Source organism: Anopheles stephensi, chromosome 3, assembly GCF_013141755.1.
Source record: "Anopheles stephensi strain Indian chromosome 3, UCI_ANSTEP_V1.0, whole genome shotgun sequence".
Lineage (NCBI taxonomy): Eukaryota > Metazoa > Arthropoda > Insecta > Diptera > Culicidae > Anopheles > Anopheles stephensi.
The window spans coordinates 8,125,141-8,147,085 of NC_050203.1; the positions used below are offsets into that span (position 1 = coordinate 8,125,141).

The 21,945-nt window shown below is 50.7% G+C and overlaps 5 protein-coding genes across 7 annotated transcripts; 4 read left to right on the forward strand and 1 right to left on the reverse strand.

The window, feature by feature from the left end:
• The first annotated feature begins 488 nt into the window (after positions 1-488).
• On the forward strand, positions 489-5,282 carry LOC118510512 (probable cytochrome P450 4ac1). Its single transcript, XM_036052424.1, has 6 exons — positions 489-1,033; positions 1,126-1,515; positions 1,600-1,861; positions 1,934-2,313; positions 2,410-3,923; positions 4,000-5,282. The coding sequence occupies exons 1-5, from the start codon at positions 865-867 to the stop codon at positions 2,748-2,750; spliced, it is 1,542 nt and encodes a 513-aa protein (XP_035908317.1). The 5' UTR covers positions 489-864; the 3' UTR covers positions 2,751-3,923; positions 4,000-5,282.
• LOC118514327 (cytochrome P450 4C1-like) lies at positions 3,302-5,282 on the forward strand. The gene is made up of 3 exons (XM_036061112.1): positions 3,302-3,923; positions 4,000-4,223; positions 4,280-5,282. Exons 1-3 carry the CDS (start codon positions 3,302-3,304, stop codon positions 4,988-4,990), a joined length of 1,557 nt encoding a protein of 518 aa, XP_035917005.1. The 3' UTR covers positions 4,991-5,282.
• Positions 5,283-5,389: 107 nt separating this feature from the next.
• LOC118510513 (probable cytochrome P450 4ac1) lies at positions 5,390-8,065 on the forward strand. The gene is made up of 3 exons (XM_036052425.1): positions 5,390-6,345; positions 6,414-6,678; positions 6,751-8,065. The coding sequence occupies exons 1-3, from the start codon at positions 5,793-5,795 to the stop codon at positions 7,271-7,273; spliced, it is 1,341 nt and encodes a 446-aa protein (XP_035908318.1). The 5' UTR covers positions 5,390-5,792; the 3' UTR covers positions 7,274-8,065.
• On the reverse strand, positions 7,519-13,376 carry LOC118510506. 3 transcript variants are annotated; one of them, XM_036052414.1, is made up of 3 exons: positions 13,327-13,376; positions 12,106-12,109; positions 7,519-9,352 (listed from the first exon to the last, which is right to left on the reverse strand). In XM_036052414.1, exon 3 carries the CDS (start codon positions 9,090-9,092, stop codon positions 7,668-7,670), a length of 1,425 nt encoding a protein of 474 aa, XP_035908307.1. In that variant the 5' UTR covers positions 9,093-9,352; positions 12,106-12,109; positions 13,327-13,376; the 3' UTR covers positions 7,519-7,667. The 3 variants fall into 3 exon arrangements, with proteins under 3 accessions (XP_035908307.1, XP_035908305.1, XP_035908306.1); XM_036052412.1 differs by lacking the exon at positions 13,327-13,376 and having other exon boundaries at positions 7,519-10,361; positions 10,941-12,959; XM_036052413.1 differs by lacking the exon at positions 13,327-13,376 and having other exon boundaries at positions 7,519-10,034; positions 10,689-12,959.
• A 4,041-nt stretch (positions 13,377-17,417) lies between these two features.
• On the forward strand, positions 17,418-21,298 carry LOC118510509. Its single transcript, XM_036052418.1, has 2 exons — positions 17,418-18,101; positions 18,756-21,298. Exons 1-2 carry the CDS (start codon positions 17,952-17,954, stop codon positions 21,120-21,122), a joined length of 2,517 nt encoding a protein of 838 aa, XP_035908311.1. The 5' UTR covers positions 17,418-17,951; the 3' UTR covers positions 21,123-21,298.
• The last annotated feature ends 647 nt before the right edge of the window (positions 21,299-21,945 follow it).

A 21,945-nucleotide genomic window follows, 5' to 3' on the forward strand; every position in this document is an offset into this window, starting at 1 on the left:
CGCTACCGGAATGTCCCGCGTAGGTAACCTCCCTTTTTCTAAACATTCAAAATCGGTCTGAAACTATGCTTGTTAATTGACCAAACTGATATGCTTACCGCAAATGCGTCGATGTTGGCGAAAGATGGTTTGGAAGAATTATTGCCAAATTGCCCACGCACCTGGAACGAGCTGAACGGCGTCTCTGCGTTCGATGAAAACCCAGTCTGCATTATTACATTATTTTACATTATTTCTTTTTTTGGAACATCCGTGTCTCCGGTTAATTGCTCCGTGCTTTGTCCATCTCAAAGATGCCGGCTTCTAGCCGGTACTCTTAATGCCCTCCCTGGTGCTGACAGTTGCAATTAAGGGCAGCGCGGTTAGAATGTAGCGAGATAATTCTTACCGATCCGCGACTAGGAAGAAGCAAAAACCCGCCTCTCAGCGGCAGGGCCCTTTCACCTGGAGCAAACGTGGAGAGAGCGATAAAAAAAGGGCACGTTACAAACTGCTCGCTCTTATTAGCAAGCACTCAAATCCATCCCAACACATCTAACCTCCGTGCATCGTTTGATCTATCGGTGCAACTTTCGACCCGGCAAAGCAAAGCGCACCTCCCCCCGATTATATGGTGATTATTAGGTGCCGGACTACGGTTCGCCCCACGAGGCGCGTGGGGGTACACTCAGCACATGGCACACTTCATTATACACTTCCTCAATTGCTGTGACCTGTTCGCGCCGATCGACATCGTTCAATCGTTCTAGGATCTGAGCGTGATCGTTATTGCACGTATCACGACAACAGGTATTGGGTTCGGTGCGACCCCAGCCACGGCGTTAGTAGCGTGCCACCGTTCTAAACGAGCGCACTCGACCAAAGATGCTGCTCCCGGTTCTGGCATTCATCCTCGGCAGCTGCCTTGCCGTGCTGCTGGTGCGCGATTATCAGTCGAAGCAGACGGATGGTTTCCGGGCTGCCAAGCGCTATCCCGGCGGCCGGATCGTACCGGTGCTGGGGAACGTACTGGAGCTGCTGTTCAAAAATCCCGGTCAGCCACTCGGCACTGTTGCAATCTCAGCAGCGTAATACGCCAGCTCGCGAATGCGCGTTGACCAGAACCTCCATCTTTATCGTTCGCAGTGCAAACGTTTGCCTACGCCCGTGCAAATGCGGCCCGCTACGGTGGGTCGTACCGGCAGTGGATCGACGGCAGGGTGATACTGAACGTGACGCGCATCAAGGAGGCGGAGAAGATACTCGCCAGCACGCAGCACACGCGCAAAAGCATCCTGTACAAGTTTCTCCATCCGCTCATGGGCGACGGGTTGCTGTGCAGCAGGGGTGCCAAGTGGCAGCAACGGCGCCGCATACTCACGCCGGCATTCCACTTCCACATACTGCCCAAGTTTCTGACCATCTTCCAGGAGGAAAGCGACAAGCTTGTGCAGCAGCTGGAACGGTTTGCTGATGGCACGCAGCACATCGTGCTACAGTCCGTCGTGACCAGCTTCGCGCTGCACACCATCTGCGGTAAGTGGTGAAGCCGGGGTGGGGGGGGGGGGCGGTTTTAACCCTTTGCCACATCGGTTTCGTTTTGCTTTTGCCACCAACCAGAAACGGCCATGGGTGTGAAGTTGGACGCGTACGACGAGGCGGACCAGTACAAGGCGAAGGTGTACGAGGTGGGTGAAATGCTGGTCCACCGCACCATGTCGCCCTGGCTGTACAGCGACCGGGTGTACCGGCTGCTGGGGTACGATGGACCGCTGACCAACTCATTGAAACCCATACATCGCTTCACGCGTAGCATCATACACCAGCGGCGACAAAACTTCCAGGCACAGCCCACACTCGATCCCGACAGCGAAGACAACATGTGCGTTACCTTCCTTGGAAAGTGCGTTGGGCCTTGGGCGCGATTGATATGTTGTGTGTCGGCTCGTTCTAGGTACTTTGGCAGCAAGCAGCGGTACGCCATGCTGGACACGTTGCTGGCGGCCGAAGCAAAGCAACAGATCGACGAGGAAGGCATCCGGGAGGAGGTGGACACGTTCATGTTCGAAGGGCACGACACAACGGCCGCCGCCATTATGTTTACCCTCGTGCTGCTAGCGATCGAGCAGGACGTACAGGACCGCTGCTATGCGGAGCTGGCGGACTTGCTGAACCATTCCAAGGAGGCGCCCACGACTGCCGCCGGCTCCGTGCGCCTTTCGGTGCAGGATTATCAACAGCTGCCGTATCTGGACCGTGTGATTAAGGAATCGTTACGGTTGTATCCACCGGTGGCGTTCATCTCACGCACTACCACCGGAGAGCTGGTCGTGGGTAAGGATCCGGTTCGGGGAACGGGACATGAGCTTCCCATCGGTGTTTCGCTACGGATCGCTCACATCTCTTTTGCTTTTGCTGTTGTTGTTGCAGACGGTACAAGCTTCCCGCACAACACCATCACGCACGTCCACATTTACGATCTGCATCGGGATCCGGCACAGTTCCCCGACCCGGAACGTTTCGACCCGGACCGCTTTCTGCCGGAGGTGGCGGAAAAGCGCAACCCGTACGCGTACGTACCGTTCAGCGCTGGGCCACGGAACTGTATCGGGCAGAAGTTTGCTCTGCTCGAAATCAAAACGGTGCTGGTCGCGCTGCTGCACCGCTTCCGCCTGCTGCCGGTGACGCGCCGTGAGGAGATTGTGTTTATGGCCGATCTGGTACTGCGCGCTAAAACTCCGCTGAAGGTGCAGCTGGCCCGGCGGCAATAGGGCGTGGTGTTGTGGGGTTGCTTTCTTAAACTCCCTTCAATGTTCCTGGGTCCTTCAGGAGCACTCTCTCTCTTTCTCTCTTTCTCTCTCTCTCTCGTTGCCCTAGCAACCTCTGGCTTACTAGACTTAATGATACCTCTTAGTTGGATAGTCAGTGCTCACTACTGAGGAACGATCCGGATGAGGTTTTGAACCCCGGTTCTGCCGTGTGAAGACCGGCCCTCAGAGTAGCAATAAAATGGTTGTGGAGAAGTGGTGGCTCACACCACTCACATTCGGTACTAATGAAACGATGGGCCCCGGTTTTTTGTCCAATAGTTTGTTGTAGTCAGCTGACAATCAATGACTCCCGGCGGAACCGATCGCTATCGTTGTTGCCCTATTTCCGTTCCCACGCCGGGCCGCCCTGACCTACGGTAGTACCGGGCTGTTTACAAATAAGGCATCTCATCAACTTCAACGGTGCGGCGCATGAGTCTTATCGGCAACGCCTTCGTCTAGCACGCAACAGCCGGTGCTTTTGGTTCGACCTGATGCATTCAGTAATCGACATGGCATCCGGGTGGAGTGTAGCAGCAATCGTCAGTTCGCAAGTGCCACCGTCCACGCTCCTGCTGCTGCCCGGTCTGTTGCTGCTCTCGCTTTTCATCGCCTGGATCGTGTGGGATGTGATCGATAGGCGTGGTGCGACGTATGTCTCCTTCCGGCAGTTTCCAGGCCCTGCCGCATGGCCACTGATCGGCACGAGTTACAACACGCACGGACTGGATGCGGCCACCACGTTCGATGCGTTCCGTCGCTGGACCCAACAGTACGGTGGGTCGTACCGGCTCTGGCTCAACAGCTACCTGTTCTCGCTGAACATCACGCGATGCCGGGAGGCGGAACCGTTCCTGAGCGGGGGGCGCAACACGGACAAGAGCGTGCTGTACAACTTTCTGCATCCGTTCATCGGGATCGGTCTGCTGAACAGTGCCGGTGCCAAGTGGCTCCAGCGGCGACGCATCCTGACGCCGACCTTTCACTTCCACATCCTGACCGGGTTCCATCGGACGTTCTGTGAGGAGAGTGAAAAGCTGGCGGTCAAAATCGACTCCCAGCGGTTGCTGGAGCCGGCGGTGGAGATTGACCTGCAGTCGGCAATGTCCCAGCTAACGCTGAACACTATCTGCGGTGCGTATCCGGAGGTCGTGGATGAGAAATCGGTTCCCCCTTTCATAGCAGCTCTCCTTTTTTTCCGTTCCACCAGAAACTTCGATGGGCGTGAAGTTGGACTCGCTGGACGGTGCTCGGGAGTACCGGGAAGGTATCTACCGGGTCGGCACCATGATGCTTAACCGTGCCATCCGTCCGTGGCTGTACGTGGACTGCATCTACTGGCTGCTGGGATACGCGCGTCAGCTGCAGCGCTTGCTAAAGCCACTGCACCACTTCACCAACCGCATCATCGCCCAGCGCCGTGAACTGTTCGAGGCAGGGAAGCTGAACGATCTCAGCACACGGACGGATGGCGCGCATGACGTACTGTACGGGCCCGGCCCGGGTGGAAGCCGGAAGCGGTACGCCATGCTGGACACACTGCTGGCGGTCTGATCGATGCCGACGGCATTCGGGAGGAGGTGGAAACGTTCACCTTCGAAGGCCACGATACAACCGCATCTGCGCTCACCTTCATCTTGCTAACCCTATCCTGGGAGCCCGCAGTTCAGGACCGGCTCTATCAGGAGGTGCGGCAACTGCACACCGACAAGGGCACGGCGGCGCCCGACGAGCATCTGGCGCCAAACGATCTAGCCTCGCTGAAGTACTTCGACCGGGTGATCAAGGAGTGTCTGCGACTGTGGCCACCGGTCACATTCATTTCGCGCACCGTTACGGAGAAGATTGTGCTGCCGGACGGCCGTACCATACCGCAGGGTTGCATCGCCAACCTGCACATCTTCGATCTGCACCGCGATCCGGCCCAATTCCCCGACCCGGAACGGTTCGATCCGGATCGCTTTCTGCCGGACCGGGTCGCGGCACGCAACCCGTTCGCTTACGTACCGTTTAGCGCGGGCCAGCGGAACTGCATCGGGCAGAAGTATGCGCTGCTGGAGGTGAAAACCGTGGTCGCCTATCTGGTGCTGCGCTATCGCATCCTGCCCGTAACGCGACGGGAAGAGATTCGCTTCATCGCGGATCTGGTGCTGCGTGCGTCCAGCCCGCTGAAGGTTCGCTTCGAGCGAAGGAGTGCGTGATAAGAGTCGTGTGTGGGGGTGTGGGGGGAGTGTGTTATCATGCAGGTTTGTTGTTTGCGGTACGGCGCGAGAGAACGCGGTCAGCGGCCCGCTGATAATGACAGCGGCTGGTCGGCCGGCAAACACGTAGGACGAAACTGCAGGGTGCAGAGCGTGGGGAGAGGAGGGTTGATTATCAGCTGCTGTTGACAAACAGTCGCAATTTACTTCTGCACTTGGGGCACATCGCTTTAGTCCACTGTTGGGTAGTATGCGGGAAACAAATATAGCCCAAACTTACTCATAAATTCAACAATGCACACAGACAGGACTTCTCTTGCTCTTCTTAGCCTATCGAACCCTTAAAGGTCATGTCTGCCATTTCTGGCTCACTAGACATAATCATATCACGTAGTTGGACAGTCACAGTCCTCACTCCGGGGCAATGGTCCGGATGGGATTTGAACCCCGGTCCTCTGCCGTATGAAGATCGCCGCCATTGTTGTCTCTACCACAGGACCCCGCCCAATTTGCACAGGTGTCAAAGGCTGTCGGAGAACGCAATCACGATGCCAGCTTCTAGGGATTCCTTATCGACAGCCGAAGCACGTCAGGCACGAAGATCGCCAAAAAACGCTCCGCCTGTAATCGCCATCACCAACCCAACCCTGAGGTCAATTTAGCCCCCGCCATCGTCGCGCGTATCGCACCGAGCTCGATCGTCATGCCGCAAAGCCACCAAAGTTCAGGATCACCGGCAATGTACGATCGAGCTGCAATCGGCAACACCGGAGGTTCAGTTTACTAGCACAGCCCGCTAGAGATGGACATCCTGACCGTGGTTTTACTGTTCGCCGTGTTGCTGCTCGTCGCCTTCGAGCTGCGCGTCCAGCTGTCGGCCGCGTACCGTGCTGGGAAAAAGTTTCCCGGCCCGAAAGCATTGCCCATCCTTGGCAACGCGCACAATCTGCTGTTCAACGATCAGCAACGCACCTTCCAGCTGCCACGTCGGTGGGCCGCCACGTATGGCGACACGTACCGCATACTGGTGCGCGGACTGCTCAACCTGAACGCGATCCGGGCGAAGGACGTCGAACCGCTGCTGTCCAGCCCGAAGCTCATCGACAAGGGTTTGATATACAGCCTGACGCACAGCTTTCTCGGCATCGGGCTGCTGAACAGTACCGGCACGAAATGGCAACATCGGCGCCGTATTCTAACGCCCGCCTTTCACTTCAACATCCTGCCCAGCTTCTTGCTCACCTTTCAGGAGGAGTGCCGCCGGTTGGTGGACCAGCTGGGCCAATACGCAGACAAGGGTACGCCGGTGGCCCTGCAGCCGGTCGCCACGAAGTTTACGCTCAATACAATTTGCGGTAAGTGAGGGGAAGCTGCAGCCTGATGCTCCGTAACGTTTCACCTCGTTTGCGTTGCGAATCGCTAGAAACGGCCATGGGCATCAAGCTCGACTCGATGACGCTGGCGAACGAGTATCGGGGTAAGATAGAGGCGATCGGTACCATGCTGCTGCAGCGGCTGATGAATCCCTGGCTGTTCGAGGACTTCAACTACAAGCTGACCGGACTGCAGGCCAAGCTTGGCAAGCTACTACAGCCGGTGCACGCGTTCACCCGCTCCATCATACAGCAGCGGCGGGAACTGTTTCACCAGAACGTGCGAAATATTGGCGATTTTTCGGAGGAAAATATGTAAGCAATTTGTAAGCAACCGTGGGCTTGCAGTTCTGCTGGCTAGCTAGCCCTGTCCGCTCGTATTTACAGCTACACAAACCTGAAGCAGCGGTACGCGATGCTGGACACGTTGCTGGCGGCCGAGGCGAAGGAGCAGATCGACGAGGAAGGCATCCGGGAGGAGGTGGACACGTTCATGTTCGAAGGGCACGACACCACGTCCGCGGCCATCATCTTCACCCTGCTGCTGCTCGCCCACAGTCCCGAGGTGCAGCAGCGGCTGTACGATGAGCTGCAGCTGGTGGCGCAGTCACGCTCGGATGCGGACGGGGCAGAGTTCACGCAGCGCGACTACAGCGAACTGCGGTACATGGATATGGTGCTGAAGGAGTCACTGCGCCTGTATCCACCGGTTCCCTTCATTTCGCGCAACATCTCCGAGGATACGCTGTTTGGCGATCGGCCCGTGCCGAAGGATACACTGTTCAACGTGCACATCTTCGATCTGCACCGCGATCCCACCGTATTTCCCGACCCGGAACGTTTCGACCCGGACCGCTTTCTGCCGGAAAACGTGGCGGAACGGAGCCTGTATAAATTACACCGGTCGTGAAGGGAGGAAACTTGTGATATTTGGGAATTTCTAAAACTGGAGCGGATAATTGAATATGTGTTATGCGTTTGGAAGTTGCTTTTGTAATGTTTATTCAACCGTCAGATTTGTACATAATTCAATTACTCTAGTTCACTTTTCTTACATTGGCGTCTGGTTTATACTCTCTGCTCGTAGTGTTGTCAAGTGTTGTTTATTTTTCATGCAATAACAATTCAAAATATTTTCATGCAAATTAATTAATTATACTAATTATCCAAATTCAACATTCCGGCCACCAAAAGAGAATTCTTTTAAATGCATGAAACTATGTGATCGACGTGTAAACTTGACTTGACGTCCCAAATGTCAACAACGGTTGTTTACTATTTCCCACGTGTATCCTTCTTCCGTTCTAACTTCTCTGTTCGATTGGATTGGGTAGTAACGCGATTCTGCTGACGGCTCGAACAATTTCTTTTCCTGTGCCCACTCGTAAAGTTACTACTCTCACTACACCGTCTTTTCCTGGGTGCAAAGCTGTTATTCGCCCTTTTGGCCAAACTGCAGGTGGGGTATTGTCTTCTTTCACGATCACTAATTGGTTCACTTCTAGCTTCACCGGTGTATTGTTCGCGTGCTTTGCCCTGGCCTGTAGCTGCTGTAGATATTCTGGGTACCACCGTGCCCAAATCTCTTGCATCTGCCTTTGCACTAATTGGTACTCCTTCAAACGGTTCGGAGAAATCTTGCTAAGATCTACTTGTGGTACCGCCTGCATGCTACTCCCTATCAAGAAATGGCCCGGGGTTAGTGCTTCCAAATCTGTTGGCTCATCTGATATTGGTATCAATGGACGCGAATTTAAACAAAGCTCAACTTGTGCCAGAAGGGTAAGCATATTTTCTTGCGTCACACTTCTAACTCCTATCGTCTTTAACAGATGCCTTTTAGCGGACTTAACTGCCGCTTCCCAAAGTCCTCCAAAATGAGGCGCACGCGGGGGGATAAACTTCCATACCAGTTCGTTCTCTGCGCACCAATCAAAGATCGCTCTCCTATCACCCTCATCGATTTTCAGCATCCTATAGATGCGATGCAACTCGTGTGCCGCGCCCTTGAACGTCGTTGCATTGTCCGAATGCAATTCGGCTACTTTACCACGTCTCGCGACAAAGCGACGTAGTGCTGATAGGAAAGCAGTCGATGTGAGATCACTCACCAGCTCGATATGGACTGCCCTTGTCGCGAAACATACGAATATCGCGATGTATGCCTTCGTTGGGCTTCGGTTGCGGACGGTCGACTTTAACAAAAACGGCCCACAGTAGTCGACGCCGCTGACGGCAAACGGTCGCGTTGGTGTCACTCGTGACTTAGGCAAATCAGCTACCGCCTGTTTCACCAGCGTTGGCTTGTTCCGAAAGCATGTGTGGCATCGATGGTACACGCTCTTTGCTAAGTTTCGGCCCCCAATCAACCAAAACTTCTGCCGGATTGTTGCTAACATGAATTGTGGCCCCGCGTGCATCTTTTGATGATGAGTGTTCTCGACCAGTAGTGTCGACAGCCGATGTGATGCAGCGAGGACAATCGGATGTTTGGTTGACTCTGGTATGTTGGCGTTACCAAGCCGGCCACCGACGCGTAACACACCCTTTGGGTCGAGGTATGGAGACAACCACTTTAGTCTCGACCTTCCGCTCACCAGCTTTCCTCGTTTCAGGTCGTCCATCTCCTCCGCAAACGAATCATGTTGTGCCCGTTGACACAACCTCAGTTCCGCATCCTGCAACTCCGCCGCTGTAAGCGGTGGAACGGAACTCAATAGCGTCTTCATGTCCGTATTCCGCTTGACGCTGTTGATCGACGTTGACTTGCTCGCCCTGAGGTTGGAGAGGATTCGCAAGCAATAAGCAACAACCCTTCGCAACTTGCCGTACGAGGAATAACGTGCGAAAAGTATGTTGCTAAAGTCACACGTCGTAGAGGTGATGACTATTTTGGACACCGCTAACCGCTCCTCGATGTCCGTCTCGTTCTCTTTCGCGAGTACTGGTTCCACCGGCCACTCTTCCTGTCCGTAGGACAACCAACGTGGCCCCTGCCACCATCGCTCGCACTGCAGTAACTCTTCGGGCCTCAACCCGCGCGATATATCATCCGCCGGGTTATCGCTACCAGGAACATGACGCCAGCATGAAATTCGGGTCTCCTCTTGTATTTGCGCCACCCTGTTGGCGACGAACGGCTTCCATCGACGAGGTGATGATTTGAGCCAATGCATGACGGTCATGGAATCTGTCCAACAGATAACCGTCGACGATGAAACGTTGAGTGCTCGAATCACCTTCTGGAACAGGTGTACTGCTAGCCGTGCTGCACACAGTTCTAATCTGGCGATGGAATGTGTGTTTGAGAGGGACACCACCTTGGACTTAGCCGCTAGCAATCTAACCGTAGAGCCCCGTGTCGAATCCGAGCGTACGTAACAACATGCTCCATAGGCTCCTTGAGATGCATCCGCGAAGAGATGCAGCTGCAGCCTTTCCGGATTGCTATGTGCCACCAATCGAGGTACTCGCAGTTCGCGTAACACATAGAGCGTTGAGTGGAACCTCCTCCACTCTTCCTGAATCTCCGCTGGTAGCGGACGATTCCAGTCCAGCGTCTTCCCCTCGTGCTTCAATCCCCATAGGCGTTGCAGGAACATCTTGGCGAGTATCACCGTTGGTCCCAACAGACCAAGAGGATCGAAGATTCTGGCCGTGTATGATAACACCAGGCATCGTGTCAGCTCTTCTGCAGGGGTTGGCAAATCCACCCGAAACCGAAACATATCGTTGGATGGTTCCCAAACCAAGCCCAGTGTTGAGACTGCTTGGTCTTCTTGCCAGTCTAGAACTGATTTGATGGCCAAATCGGCGCTTGGAACACCATCAAGCGCAGCCGGTATGTTCGACGCCCATTTCTTTAGTGAGAAGCCCGCTGATTCCAACATCGATGATATCTGTTTACGTGTCTCGATGGCTTCTGAAACACTTGCTGCACCAGTCAGCAAGTCATCCACATAAAAATCATGCAGAACCGGGTCTACGGCTTTGGGGTACTCCTGTTTGTTGTCATGCGCGATTTGTTGCAATGTACGAGTGGCCAAGAACGGAGCTGATGCGGTACCGTAGGTCACCGTTTGTAGCTCATACGTTGCTATTGGTTCGGTTGACCGTTTCCGATATCGAATGCGTAGCAGTTTTCGATCTTTATCATAATGCAGGATCTGCCTGTACATCTTCTCCACGTCTGCCACTAATGCGACAGAATGCTTCCTGAATCGCAAGATGATTGTGAGCAGATCATCTTGTACCGTTGGGCCAATGAGTAAAGTGTCGTTCAAGGAGTAGCCCGATGTTGTTTTGCAGGATGCATCGAAAACAACACGAACCTTGGTTGAAGAACTCGACTCCTTAATCACGGCATGATGAGGGATGTAGCAGTGCGGCTCACTATCGTCGACAGGTTCGGTGAGTTTCACCATGTGTCCCAACTGCTCGTATTCTACCATGAACCTTTTATACTCCTTTTCCATTACAGGATTGGCCTTTAGCCGCCGTTCAACTCCCAACAAACGCCGATCTGCTATATCCCTTGACAAACCCAGGACTTTCTCCGGTTTGGCATTTCGCGGCAACGACACGACATAGCGACCTTGAGCATTTCGCGTAGTCGTGGAAGCATAATACTTCTCACACAGGTCTTCTTCCAAAGACAACGCAGGGCCTTCTAAAATGCTCTCAGCCTCCCAGAACCGTTGTAGCGAAGCTGCAATGTCACCTTCATTGGTTGCCAGGTGACACAACCGCAAATTGGGCCCAGAACAACGGGAAGTATTCCCAGAGATCGCCCATCCAAACGGTGTCTCCAACAACCATGGTTTTCCTTCGCCCAGTGACCGCTTCCTTCCAGTGTGTAGTTCCCAAAATGTATCACCGCCAATAACCACATCTACCTTTCCGGGGACGTGGAAAGTAGGATCAGCCAATTTTATATTCGGGAGGAACCACGACTCTACGTTTATCGGTGTGGTTGGAAGATCTGCCGACGGAGTCTTCAGTACAAGAAATTCCATTGTTGTAGAGAAGTCAGCCCCTTTCGATTGAACGGCCGCTGTAATGGAACCCTTGACGTGCTGCATCTGTTGCCCTATACCAGATATGGCAACGTCTACCTTTGACAACGGTGTTAGCAAGCGCTGCGCCATGGTTTCGGAAACGAAATTGCACATCGATCCCGAATCGAGAAGTGCCCGCGCATCATACGTGTTGCCGTGATCATCCACGAGCTGGAGAAGGACCGTTTCCAGAAGAACCATTTCCTCATCGGATTGCGCAGCCATGGTAACCGCTGAATTCACATGTAGTAGTGAATGGTGTCGTGCCTTGCACGTAGTGCACCGGTACGACGAGCGGCAATCCCTCACTTGGTGATGACGATTCAGGCAATTCCAACACAGCCGTTCTCGTGTTGCGATTTCCCGCCGTTGGGGTACGTCCTTATTTGCGAATTCCGGACAAACCCGCAAATGGTGAGCCTCCGTGCAACCAAAAATGCACGGTGGTTGTGGTGGCTGTGGCGCTGACATATGCGGTATTGCTCTTCCTGCCGTCGCTGTGTTACCCACCAACCTTGGTCTATGTTCGAATATTTTTTTGCTACCGGCCACCGTTCTCGTATTTAGTTCAGTATGGGAAAACTCACGCGTTGACTTAAGGATTCGGACACGACTATGAAGGAAATCTACTAACTCCTTGTACTTATCTTTCGTGTGCTGTGCTGAATGGTTTTCCCAAGCCAAGATGGTCGCCGTGTCCAGTTTCATCAGCAAGAGGTTGGCGAGCGGCGTATCCCAGTACTCAACGGGCTCGTCGAGTTTCTTCAGCCCGTTCACGTGCCGCGTGAATTCATCCACGAGCTGCGCCAATTCATCCACCCTTTCACGGCTCACTGTCGGTAGGTGATGAATCTTCCGGTAGTACTCGCGAACAAGCGTACGCGGGTTGTCGTATCGCTTCAGCAAGGCAGTCCACGTCACGTCGTAATTATCAGCTGTTAAGGTGGTATGCTCGAAGAGCAATCCAGCATCACCCTTTAACGACGACAGCAGATATTGCAGCTTCATGATGTTAGGAATGTCCGCGGAAGAATCAATCATAGCTACAAATCGGTCCCGGAAAGTAAGCCACTTGGTAGAATCACCATCAAACGTAGGTAATTCGATTTTCGGCAGACGCACATTCACAGCACTCGATCGTCCCGTAGTATTCATCGTTGAATTCGCGATCAACACCGAATCACTCACACCCGGGTTCGAGGGTTGCCTTCGTAGAAGGAAACCCTTCACGCGTCGGTAACGCGTGTCCATTTCGCAACGTTCCGCCACATACGTTTCCGCCCCATCCTCATCTAGCTCCGAAACTTTCGCGCTTGCCTGGAGAAAATCTTCGTAATACCTTTCCAGCTGGTCTAGACACACTGATACTTCACTCACTCTATCATCGGTATATTCACTGGTGAACTGTTCCACGGTTTTAATTAGCTCGGCAGCTTGGCGTTTTTTCAGTTGAAACGTTTTTAATTGTTTCGCCATTTTCTCTTTGAATTTTTGGCGCGTAGGATAATCTCACTGTAACTTGGATGCAACTTGTACGCAAACCCAAATTTCGAATGGCGCAAATTTGAAAACGCAATGGGTGTCGTTGCAGTTATGGGTGCCAAATTTGAAATGGCGTGGGTGGCGTCGGTTTTCTTACGCGTTCCGATCGAACTACACAACTCGCTTTTCTGTTCCTTGTTCGTGACACGATGTAATCTTCACGAACACTTCACAAACGTCTCCTTTGCCCGTGATAGCGGGGCAACCAAAGGTTATGATAAACACAACGGATTTAAACGGAGAAATATCACACTTTGAATCACCACTGTACATAAACGGTACGTAGTGCCGTTTATTCCCAAATCTGTGAACACGTAGTGTCCTGCTGCAAGTTTCACTGCACGTAATGCTTCCTTTCACCGATCCGGTTCGAAGGACCAAATGTATAAATTACACCGGTCGTGAAGGGAGGAAACTTGTGATATTTGGGAATTTCTAAAACTGGAGCGGATAATTGAATATGTGTTATGCGTTTGGAAGTTGCTTTTGTAATGTTTATTCAACCGTCAGATTTGTACATAATTCAATTACTCTAGTTCACTTTTCTTACATTGGCGTCTGGTTTATACTCTCTGCTCGTAGTGTTGTCAAGTGTTGTTTATTTTTCATGCAATAACAATTCAAAATATTTTCATGCAAATTAATTAATTATACTTAGATTATAATTTGGTCCTTCGAACCGGATCGGTGAAAGGAAGCATTACGTGCAGTGAAACTTGCAGCAGGACACTACGTGTTCACAGATTTGGGAATAAACGGCACTACGTACCGTTTATGTACAGTGGTGATTCAAAGTGTGATATTTCTCCGTTTAAATCCGTTGTGTTTATCATAACCTTTGGTTGCCCCGCTATCACGGGCAAAGGAGACGTTTGTGAAGTGTTCGTGAAGATTACATCGTGTCACGAACAAGGAACAGAAAAGCGAGTTGTGTAGTTCGATCGGAACGCGTAAGAAAACCGACGCCACCCACGCCATTTCAAATTTGGCACCCATAACTGCAACGACACCCATTGCGTTTTCAAATTTGCGCCATTCGAAATTTGGGTTTGCGTACAAGTTGCATCCAAGTTACAGTGAGATTATCCTACGCGCCAAAAATTCAAAGAGAAAATGGCGAAACAATTAAAAACGTTTCAACTGAAAAAACGCCTTTACGTACGTACGCCTGCTGCAAAATGGAAGAAATACCTTTGATTTAGTCGAAAAGCATCGGTATTTTCCCTATTTTTCCGATGGACCGTGTTGATTCCGAAGCGACCGTTTCGTCATCCAGCTCTGGTGTAACCGTTTTACAGTATTTATTGCAGAACGAACCAGCCGGGTCGGTCGGGGAAGGTGCGACAACCGTGAACACCGCTTCCACCGCGCTCGGAGCAGATTCATCAGTACGAGTGTATTCCTGTACACATCCCGGCTGCAAGAAGCTGTACCTGAACGAGCATCACCTGAGAGCGCACGAAAAGTATCACGGTGAAGATGTTCCTAGCCATCGGAACCGAGCGTCGACCGTGGCTGGCAGTACGGTCGTTGGAGGAGAAAAGCTCGAGGCGCAAGAGAGTGGTTTGCGGTTTCTGTTAGAAAATGACCTTTCGGACGTTGTAGCTAACCGCCAGAATCGATCGGATACTATTGTGCAGCTAGAACTCGTGGAGGATCAAAGGAAGGAAGAATGTATCATTGTAGAGGAAGCGCACGAGGATGAGCACGGCTTGATACAGTACGATGGAGACGAATGCATAGAGGATGAAACGGCGCGATCCGATGTGGAACTCGATGACTTAGTTGCCGCATACGGTGAGGGGTCTGATGTATAAATTACACCGGTCGTGAAGGGAGGAAACTTGTGATATTTGGGAATTTCTAAAACTGGAGCGGATAATTGAATATGTGTTATGCGTTTGGAAGTTGCTTTTGTAATGTTTATTCAACCGTCAGATTTGTACATAATTCAATTACTCTAGTTCACTTTTCTTACATTGGCGTCTGGTTTATACTCTCTGCTCGTAGTGTTGTCAAGTGTTGTTTATTTTTCATGCAATAACATGAATAATGTTACGCTAACATGAATTGTGGCCCCGCGTGCATCTTTTGATGATGAGTGTTCTCGACCAGTAGTGTCGACAGCCGATGTGATGCAGCGAGGACAATCGGATGTTTGGTTGACTCTGGTATGTTGGCGTTACCAGTCGTGTTGAATTTGGATAATTAGTATAATTAATTAATTTGCATGAAAATATTTTTGAATTGTTATTGCATGAAAAATAAACAACACTTGACAACACTACGAGCAGAGAGTATAAACCAGACGCCAATGTAAGAAAAGTGAACTAGAGTAATTGAATTATGTACAAATCTGACGGTTGAATAAACATTACAAAAGCAACTTCCAAACGCATAACACATATTCAATTATCCGCTCCAGTTTTAGAAATTCCCAAATATCACAAGTTTCCTCCCTTCACGACCGGTGTAATTTATACATTTGGTCCTTCGAACCGGATCGGTGAAAGGAAGCATTACGTGCAGTGAAACTTGCAGCAGGACACTACGTGTTCACAGATTTGGGAATAAACGGCACTACGTACCGTTTATGTACAGTGGTGATTCAAAGTGTGATATTTCTCCGTTTAAACCCGTTGTGTTTTTCATTTCCTTTGGTTGCCCCGCTATCACGGGCAAAGGAGACGTTTGTGAAGTGTTCGTGAAGATTACATCGTGTCACGAACAAGGAACAGAAAAGCGAGTGTGTAGTTCGATCGGAACGCGTAAGAAAACCGACGCCACCCACGCCATTTCAAATTTGGCACCCATAACTGCAACGACACCCATTGCGTTTTCAAATTTGCGCCATTCGAAATTTGGTTTTGCGTACAAGTTGCATCCAAGTTACAGTGAGATTATCCTACGCGCCAAAAATTCAAAGAGAAAATGGCGAAACAATTAAAAGCGTTTCAACTGAAAAAACGCCAAGCTGCCGAGCTAATTAAAACCGTGGAACAGTTCACCAGTGAATATACCGATGATAGAGTGAGTGAAGTATCAGTGTGTCTAGACCAGCTGGAAAGGTATTACGAAGATTTTCTCCAGGCAAGCGCGAAAGTTTCGGAGCTAGATGAGGATGGGGCGGAAACGTATGTGGCGGAACGTTGCGAAATGGACACGCGTTACCGACGCGTGAAGGGTTTCCTTCTACGAAGGCAACCCTCGAACCCGGGTGTGAGTGATTCGGTGTTGATCGCGAATTCAACGATGAATACTACGGGACGATCGAGTGCTGTGAATGTGCGTCTGCCGAAAATCGAATTACCTACGTTTGATGGTGATTCTACCAAGTGGCTTACTTTCCGGGACCGATTTGTAGCTATGATTGATTCTTCCGCGGACATTCCTAACATCATGAAGCTGCAATATCTGCTGTCGTCGTTAAAGGGTGATGCTGGATTGCTCTTCGAGCATACCACCTTAACAGCAGATAATTACGACGTGACGTGGACTGCCTTGCTGAAGCGATACGACAACCCGCGTACGCTTGTTCGCGAGTACTACCGGAAGATTCATCACCTACCGACAGTGAGCCGTGAAAGGGTGGATGAATTGGCGCAGCTCGTGGATGAATTCACGCGGCACGTGAACGGGCTGAAGAAACTCGACGAGCCCGTTGAGTACTGGGATACGCCGCTCGCCAACCTCTTGCTGATGAAACTGGACACGGCGACCATCTTGGCTTGGGAAAACCATTCAGCACAGCACACGAAAGATAAGTACAAGGAGTTAGTAGATTTCCTTCATAGTCGTGTCCGAATCCTTAAGTCAACGCGTGAGTTTTCCCATACTGAACTAAATACGAGAATGGTGGCCGGTAGCAAAAAAATATTCGAACATAGACCAAGGTTGGTGGGTAACACAGCGACGGCAGGAAGAGCAATACCGCATATGTCAGCGCCACAGCCACCACAACCACCGTGCATTTTTGGTTGCACGGAGGCTCACCATTTGCGGGCTTGTCCGGAATTCGCAAATAAGGACGTACCCCAACGGCGGGAAATCGCAACACGAGAACGGCTGTGTTGGAATTGCCTGAATCGTCATCACCAAGTGAGGGATTGCCGCTCGTCGTACCGGTGCACTACGTGCAAGGCACGACACCATTCACTACTACATGTGAATTCAGCGGTGACCATGGCTGCGCAATCCGATGAGGAAATGGTTCTTCTGGAAACGGTCCTTCTCCAGCTCGTGGATGATCACGGCAACACGTATGATGCGCGGGCACTTCTCGATTCGGGATCGATGTGCAATTTCGTTTCCGAAACCATGGCGCAGCGATTGCTAACACCGTTGTCAAAGGTAGACGTTGCCATATCTGGTATAGGGCAACACATGCAGCACGTCAAGGGTTCCATTACAGCGGCCGTTCAATCGAAAGGGGCTGACTTCTCTACAACAATGGAATTTCTTGTACTAAAGACTCCGTCGGCAGATCTTCCAACCACACCGATAAACGTAGAGTCGTGGTTCCTCCCGAATATAAAATTGGCTGATCCTACTTTCCACGTCCCCGGAAAGGTAGATGTGGTTATTGGCGGTGATACATTTTGGGAACTACATACTGGAAGGAAGCGGTCACTGGGCGAAGGAAAACCATGGTTGTTGGAGACACCGTTTGGATGGGCGATCTCTGGGAATACTTCCCGTTGTTCTGGGCCCAATTTGCGGTTGTGTCACCTGGCAACCAATGAAGGTGACATTGCAGCTTCGCTACAACGGTTCTGGGAGGCTGAGAGCATTTTAGAAGGCCCTGCGTTGTCTTTGGAAGAAGACCTGTGTGACAAGTATTATGCTTCCACGACTACGCGAAATGCTCAAGGTCGCTATGTCGTGTCGTTGCCGCGAAATGCCAAACCGGAGAAAGTCCTGGGTTTGTCAAGGGATATAGCAGATCGGCGTTTGTTGGGAGTTGAACGGCGGCTAAAGGCCAATCCTGTAATGGAAAAGGAGTATAAAAGGTTCATGGTAGAATACGAGCAGTTGGGACACATGGTGAAACTCACCGAACCTGTCGACGATAGTGAGCCGCACTGCTACATCCCTCATCATGCCGTGATTAAGGAGTCGAGTTCTTCAACCAAGGTTCGTGTTGTTTTCGATGCATCCTGCAAAACAACATCGGGCTACTCCTTGAACGACACCTTACTCATTGGCCCAACGGTACAAGATGATCTGCTCACAATCATCTTGCGATTCAGGAAGCATTCTGTCGCATTAGTGGCAGACGTGGAGAAGATGTACAGGCAGATCCTGCATTATGATAAAGATCGAAAACTGCTACGCATTCGATATCGGGAACGTTCAACCGAACCAATAGCAACGTATGAGCTACAAACGGTGACCTACGGTACTGCATCAGCTCCGTTCTTGGCCACTCGTACGTTGCAACAAATCGCGCATGACAACAAACAGGAGTACCCCAAAGCCGTAGACCCGGTTCTGCATGATTTTTATGTGGATGACTTGCTGACTGGTGCAGCAAGTGTTTCAGAAGCCATCGAAACACGTAAACAGATATCATCGATGTTGGAATCAGCGGGCTTCTCACTAAAGAAATGGGCGTCGAACATACCGGCTGCGCTTGATGGTGTTCCAAGCGCCGATTTGGCCATCAAATCAGTTCTAGACTGGCAAGAAGACCAAGCAGTCTCAACACTGGGCTTGGTTTGGGAACCATCCAACGATATGTTTCGGTTTCGGGTGGATTTGCCAACCCCTGCAGAAGAGCTGACACGATGCCTGGTGTTATCATACACGGCCAGAATCTTCGATCCTCTTGGTCTGTTGGGACCAACGGTGATACTCGCCAAGATGTTCCTGCAACGCCTATGGGGATTGAAGCACGAGGGGAAGACGCTGGACTGGAATCGTCCGCTACCAGCGGAGATTCAGGAAGAGTGGAGGAGGTTCCACTCAACGCTCTATGTGTTACGCGAACTGCGAGTACCTCGATTGGTGGCACATAGCAATCCGGAAAGGCTGCAGCTGCATCTCTTCGCGGATGCATCTCAAGGAGCCTATGGAGCATGTTGTTACGTACGCTCGGATTCGACACGGGGCTCTACGGTTAGATTGCTAGCGGCTAAGTCCAAGGTGGTGTCCCTCTCAAACACACATTCCATCGCCAGATTAGAACTGTGTGCAGCACGGCTAGCAGTACACCTGTTCCAGAAGGTGATTCGAGCACTCAACGTTTCATCGTCGACGGTTATCTGTTGGACAGATTCCATGACCGTCATGCATTGGCTCAAATCATCACCTCGTCGATGGAAGCCGTTCGTCGCCAACAGGGTGGCGCAAATACAAGAGGAGACCCGAATTTCATGCTGGCGTCATGTTCCTGGTAGCGATAACCCGGCGGATGATATATCGCGCGGGTTGAGGCCCGAAGAGTTACTGCAGTGCGAGCGATGGTGGCAGGGGCCACGTTGGTTGTCCTACGGACAGGAAGAGTGGCCGGTGGAACCAGTACTCGCGAAAGAGAACGAGACGGACATCGAGGAGCGGTTAGCGGTGTCCAAAATAGTCATCACCTCTACGACGTGTGACTTTAGCAACACACTTTTCGCACGTTATTCCTCGTACGGCAAGTTGCGAAGGGTTGTTGCTTATTGCTTGCGAATCCTCTCCAACCTCAGGGCGAGCAAGTCAACGTCGATCAACAGCGTCAAGCGGAATACGGACATGAAGACGCTATTGAGTTCCGTTCCACCGCTTACAGCGGCGGAGTTGCAGGATGCGGAACTGAGGTTGTGTCAACGGGCACAACATGATTCGTTTGCGGAGGAGATGGACGACCTGAAACGAGGAAAGCTGGTGAGCGGAAGGTCGAGACTAAAGTGGTTGTCTCCATACCTCGACCCAAAGGGTGTGTTACGCGTCGGTGGCCGGCTTGGTAACGCCAACATACCAGAGTCAACCAAACATCCGATTGTCCTCGCTGCATCACATCGGCTGTCGACACTACTGGTCGAGAACACTCATCATCAAAAGATGCACGCGGGGCCACAATTCATGTTAGCAACAATCCGGCAGAAGTTTTGGTTGATTGGGGGCCGAAACTTAGCAAAGAGCGTGTACCATCGATGCCACACATGCTTTCGGAACAAGCCAACGCTGGTGAAACAGGCGGTAGCTGATTTGCCTAAGTCACGAGTGACACCAACGCGACCGTTTGCCGTCAGCGGCGTCGACTACTGTGGGCCGTTTTTGTTAAAGTCGACCGTCCGCAACCGAAGCCCAACGAAGGCATACATCGCGATATTCGTATGTTTCGCGACAAGGGCAGTCCATATCGAGCTGGTGAGTGATCTCACATCGACTGCTTTCCTATCAGCACTACGTCGCTTTGTCGCGAGACGTGGTAAAGTAGCCGAATTGCATTCGGACAATGCAACGACGTTCAAGGGCGCGGCACACGAGTTGCATCGCATCTATAGGATGCTGAAAATCGATGAGGGTGATAGGAGAGCGATCTTTGATTGGTGCGCAGAGAACGAACTGGTATGGAAGTTTATCCCCCCGCGTGCGCCTCATTTTGGAGGACTTTGGGAAGCGGCAGTTAAGTCCGCTAAAAGGCATCTGTTAAAGACGATAGGAGTTAGAAGTGTGACGCAAGAAAATATGCTTACCCTTCTGGCACAAGTTGAGCTTTGTTTAAATTCGCGTCCATTGATACCAATATCAGATGAGCCAACAGATTTGGAAGCACTAACCCCGGGCCATTTCTTGATAGGGAGTAGCATGCAGGCGGTACCACAAGTAGATCTTAGCAAGATTTCTCCGAACCGTTTGAAGGAGTACCAATTAGTGCAAAGGCAGATGCAAGAGATTTGGGCACGGTGGTACCCAGAATATCTACAGCAGCTACAGGCCAGGGCAAAGCACGCGAACAATACACCGGTGAAGCTAGAAGTGAACCAATTAGTGATCGTGAAAGAAGACAATACCCCACCTGCAGTTTGGCCAAAAGGGCGAATAACAGCTTTGCACCCAGGAAAGGACGGTGTAGTGAGAGTAGTAACTTTACGAGTGGGCACAGGAAAAGAAATTGTTCGAGCCGTCAGCAGAATCGCGTTACTACCCAATCCAATCGAACAGAGAGGTTAGAGCGGAAGAAGGATACACGTGGGAAATAGTAAACAACAGTTGTTGACATTTGGAGCGTCAAGTCAAGTTAAGTTTACACGTCGATCACATAGTTTCATGCATTTAAAAGAATTCTCTTTTGGTGGCCGGAATGTTGAATTTGGATAATTAGTATAATTAATTAATTTGCATGAAAATATTTTTGAATTGTTATTGCATGAAAAATAAACAACACTTGACAACACTACGAGCAGAGAGTATAAACCAGACGCCAATGTAAGAAAAGTGAACTAGAGTAATTGAATTATGTACAAATCTGACGGTTGAATAAACATTACAAAAGCAACTTCCAAACGCATAACACATATTCAATTATCCGCTCCAGTTTTAGAAATTCCCAAATATCACAAGTTTCCTCCCTTCACGACCGGTGTAATTTATACACCGAGGACCAAATGTATAAATTACACCGGTCGTGAAGGGAGGAAACTTGTGATATTTGGGAATTTCTAAAACTGGAGCGGATAATTGAATATGTGTTATGCGTTTGGAAGTTGCTTTTGTAATGTTTATTCAACCGTCAGATTTGTACATAATTCAATTACTCTAGTTCACTTTTCTTACATTGGCGTCTGGTTTATACTCTCTGCTCGTAGTGTTGTCAAGTGTTGTTTATTTTTCATGCAATAACAATTCAAAATATTTTCATGCAAATTAATTAATTATACTAATTATCCAAATTCAACATTCCGGCCACCAAAAGAGAATTCTTTTAAATGCATGAAACTATGTGATCGACGTGTAAACTTAACTTGACTTGACGCTCCAAATGTCAACAACTGTT

Bases quoted from the DNA above. Each gene is read 5' to 3' on its own strand.
- LOC118510512 (XM_036052424.1), top strand. From the start codon at position 865: ATGCTGCTCCCGGTTCTGGCATTCATCCTCGGCAGCTGCCTTGCCGTG. The intron at 1,516-1,599 runs GTAAGTGGTGAA...GCCACCAACCAG, and splicing joins CGCGCTGCACACCATCTGCG to AAACGGCCATGGGTGTGAAG. The intron at 1,862-1,933 runs GTGCGTTACCTT...GGCTCGTTCTAG, and splicing joins CCCGACAGCGAAGACAACAT to GTACTTTGGCAGCAAGCAGC.
- LOC118514327 (XM_036061112.1), top strand. From the start codon at position 3,302: ATGGCATCCGGGTGGAGTGTAGCAGCAATCGTCAGTTCGCAAGTGCCA. The intron at 3,924-3,999 runs GTGCGTATCCGG...CCGTTCCACCAG, and splicing joins AACGCTGAACACTATCTGCG to AAACTTCGATGGGCGTGAAG. The intron at 4,224-4,279 runs GCAGGGAAGCTG...TGACGTACTGTA, and splicing joins AGCGCCGTGAACTGTTCGAG to CGGGCCCGGCCCGGGTGGAA.
- LOC118510513 (XM_036052425.1), top strand. From the start codon at position 5,793: ATGGACATCCTGACCGTGGTTTTACTGTTCGCCGTGTTGCTGCTCGTC. The intron at 6,346-6,413 runs GTAAGTGAGGGG...GCGAATCGCTAG, and splicing joins TACGCTCAATACAATTTGCG to AAACGGCCATGGGCATCAAG. The intron at 6,679-6,750 runs GTAAGCAATTTG...TCGTATTTACAG, and splicing joins GATTTTTCGGAGGAAAATAT to CTACACAAACCTGAAGCAGC.
- LOC118510506 (XM_036052412.1), bottom strand. From the start codon at position 12,896: ATGGCGAAACAATTAAAAACGTTTCAACTGAAAAAACGCCAAGCTGCC. The intron at 10,362-10,940 runs TTGCCGCGAAAT...AACAAACAGGAG, and splicing joins AAGGTCGCTATGTCGTGTCG to TACCCCAAAGCCGTAGACCC.
- LOC118510509 (XM_036052418.1), top strand. From the start codon at position 17,952: ATGGAAAAGGAGTATAAAAGGTTCATGGTAGAATACGAGCAGTTGGGA. The intron at 18,102-18,755 runs GTTGTTTTCGAT...ACACGATGCCTG, and splicing joins GTTCTTCAACCAAGGTTCGT to GTGTTATCATACACGGCCAG.